Source organism: Nicotiana sylvestris, chromosome 4 (assembly GCF_000393655.2).
Source record: "Nicotiana sylvestris chromosome 4, ASM39365v2, whole genome shotgun sequence".
Lineage (NCBI taxonomy): Eukaryota > Viridiplantae > Streptophyta > Magnoliopsida > Solanales > Solanaceae > Nicotiana > Nicotiana sylvestris.
The window spans coordinates 102,199,309-102,201,697 of record NC_091060.1 but is presented as its reverse complement, the minus strand read 5'-3'; the positions used below and the strand labels follow the sequence as shown (position 1 = coordinate 102,201,697).

Below are 2,389 nucleotides of genomic sequence, written 5' to 3'. Positions count from 1 at the left end.
ATTGATTTGGCTTGTCATGCTCTTTTGATACTCCCCACCGAGAGGGAGAGGGTGAGGAGGTTTATTGAAGGACTCGCTCAACCTATTAGATTGCAGATGGCTAAGGAGACAAGGAGCGAGATTTCTTTCTAGAAGGCGGCCAATGTGGCCCAGTGGGTTGAGATGGTTCTAGCTCAGGGGAGCGGTCAGGGGTCTGACAAGAGGCCTCGTCATTCTTGTAGATTTAGTGGTGCCTCATCTAGAGGCAGGGATTTTTTGGTAGAGGCCATCCTCTCAAGCCGTTTCATTCAGCACTTCAGGCTTCTCACAGTGCTCCAAGTGGTCGTGCTTCTCATATGCAGTAATTCTGATCAGTTGCCCTATAGTGCAACACCAACTCCTATCAGTGCACCTCCGCTCCAGAGTTTTCAGGGTGGTTCCTCAGGCTATCAGGGTCATTTTTGTTATACTTATGGCGATGCGAGGCACATTGCTAGATTTTGCCCTCGAGCCTCGAGCAGTTCTCAGCATCAGGTTTCTCGTGCCATAATTCCGGCATCAGGTATTCCACCGCCCGCTCGGCCAGCTAGAGGTAGGGGTCGAGGTGTTAGAGGTGGAGGTTAGGCAGTTGAAGTTGGAGGCCAGCTCGCAGGAGGATGTCCCAGGGATGTAGTTCAGAGTGGTGGGTCCCAGCCTCGATGTTATGCTTTCCCAGCTAGGCCTGAGGCTGAGTCCTCCGATGTAGTTATCATGGGTACTATCCTGGTTTGTAGTAGAGACGCTTTAGTTCTGTTTTATCTAGGGTCTATATACTCCTATGTGTCTTCTTATTTTGCTTCATATTTGGTTGTGCCTCGTGATTCTTTGAGTGCTCCTATTTATGTGTCTACACTAGTAGTTGATTCTATTATGGTAGATCGTGTTTATCGTTCATGCATGGTTGTTACTAGGGATCTTGAGACCCGTGTTAATATCCTACTTCTCGATATGGTGGACTTCGATGTCATTTTGGAGATGGATTGGTTGTCACCTTATCATGCTATATTGGACTATCATGCCAAGTATGTGACCTTAGCATTGCCGGGGTGGCCTCATTTGAAGTGGAGAAGGACTCCCGGTCATTCTACCAGCAAAGTTATCTCATATATGAAGGCTCAACCTATGGTCGATAAGGGGTGTTTCGATTATTTGGCTTATGTTCATAATCCTAGTGTTGAGGTTCCTTCGATGGATTTTGTACCAGTAGTTCGGGAGTTTTCAGAGGTATTTCCTTTGACCTATTGGGGATGCCACCAGACAGCGATATTGACTTTTGCATTGATTTTTCTCCATATCTTATGCCCCCCGAAGTTGAATGAATTGAAAGAACAGTTGCAAGACCTGCTTGATAAGGGCTTTATTAGACCTAGTGTCTCACCCTGGGATGCGCCGGTGTTGTCTGTCAAGAAGAAGAATGGATCGATGAGGATGTGTATAGATTACCGGTAGCTGAACAAGGTCACTGTCATGATCACGGTTCTCCCTCCGTGAAACATTGTGACGGCAGTTATTCCTCTACGACTAGGTAAGCCTAAATTGCGAAAGATAACCTAAGTGTGGAATAAATAAAAAATTAAAACAGATTAAAGAGTGATAAAACAATGTTTAAAAGTGCCACTCGGCATACATAATATTTAACTCTCAAACCAATACATACTTCCAAGACCCGAAAACCCAAGAAACACAAGCTAAGGATCACTACACAGTACTCTATCTCCAGAATATCTAACAAGGAAAAGAAATACAGAAGGGCAATTGTTTAAAAGCTAGAATAGAAAGGGACTCCTCAATCTGCGGATGCGGAAGATATACCTCAAAGTCGCTGGAGCAGTCGCCTCGCCTCAAGGGTGATGGGACTGAGTCGCAGTACCTGGATCTGCACATGAAAAATATGCGCAGAAGGGGGATGAGTACACCACAGTGGTACTCAGTAAGTGCCAAGCATAACCTCGGTCGGGTAGTGAAGAGGAAGGTCAGGGCCCAACTGAGATAAAATAGAGAATATAAGACATGACAGTATAAGATAAACAGTATAGTTGAAAACTAACGATAAGAATTTAATACAGGAAAACAAGGAATTCAATAACTGAAAACAGAGGCAAAAACAATCACAAGGAAATAACCAGGTATCTCTCAATATCCCGAGGATCTCTTAGTACCCTCAATATATATGCCAGGGATCTCTTGGTATCCCGAGGATCTCTAGGTATCGTCAATATATGCTTGGGATTTCTTAGTATCCCGAGAATCTCTTGGTATCCTCAATATATGCTAGGGATCTCTTGGTATCCCGAGGATCTCTCAGTATCCTCAATATGTGCTAGAGATCTCTTGGTATCCCGAGGATCTCTTGGTATCCTCAATATATGCT

General features: G+C 44.6%; 1 protein-coding gene across 1 annotated transcript; it reads left to right on the top strand.

The window, feature by feature from the left end:
- The first annotated feature begins 729 nt into the window (after window positions 1–729).
- On the top strand, window positions 730–1,467 carry LOC138889917 (uncharacterized). The gene has a single exon (XM_070173262.1). It carries the CDS (start codon window positions 730–732, stop codon window positions 1,465–1,467), a length of 738 nt encoding a protein of 245 aa, XP_070029363.1.
- The last annotated feature ends 922 nt before the right edge of the window (window positions 1,468–2,389 follow it).

What these genes read in the sequence shown, in the direction of transcription:
- LOC138889917 (XM_070173262.1), top strand. Translation starts at nt 730, where the DNA reads ATGGGTACTATCCTGGTTTGTAGTAGAGACGCTTTAGTTCTGTTTTAT.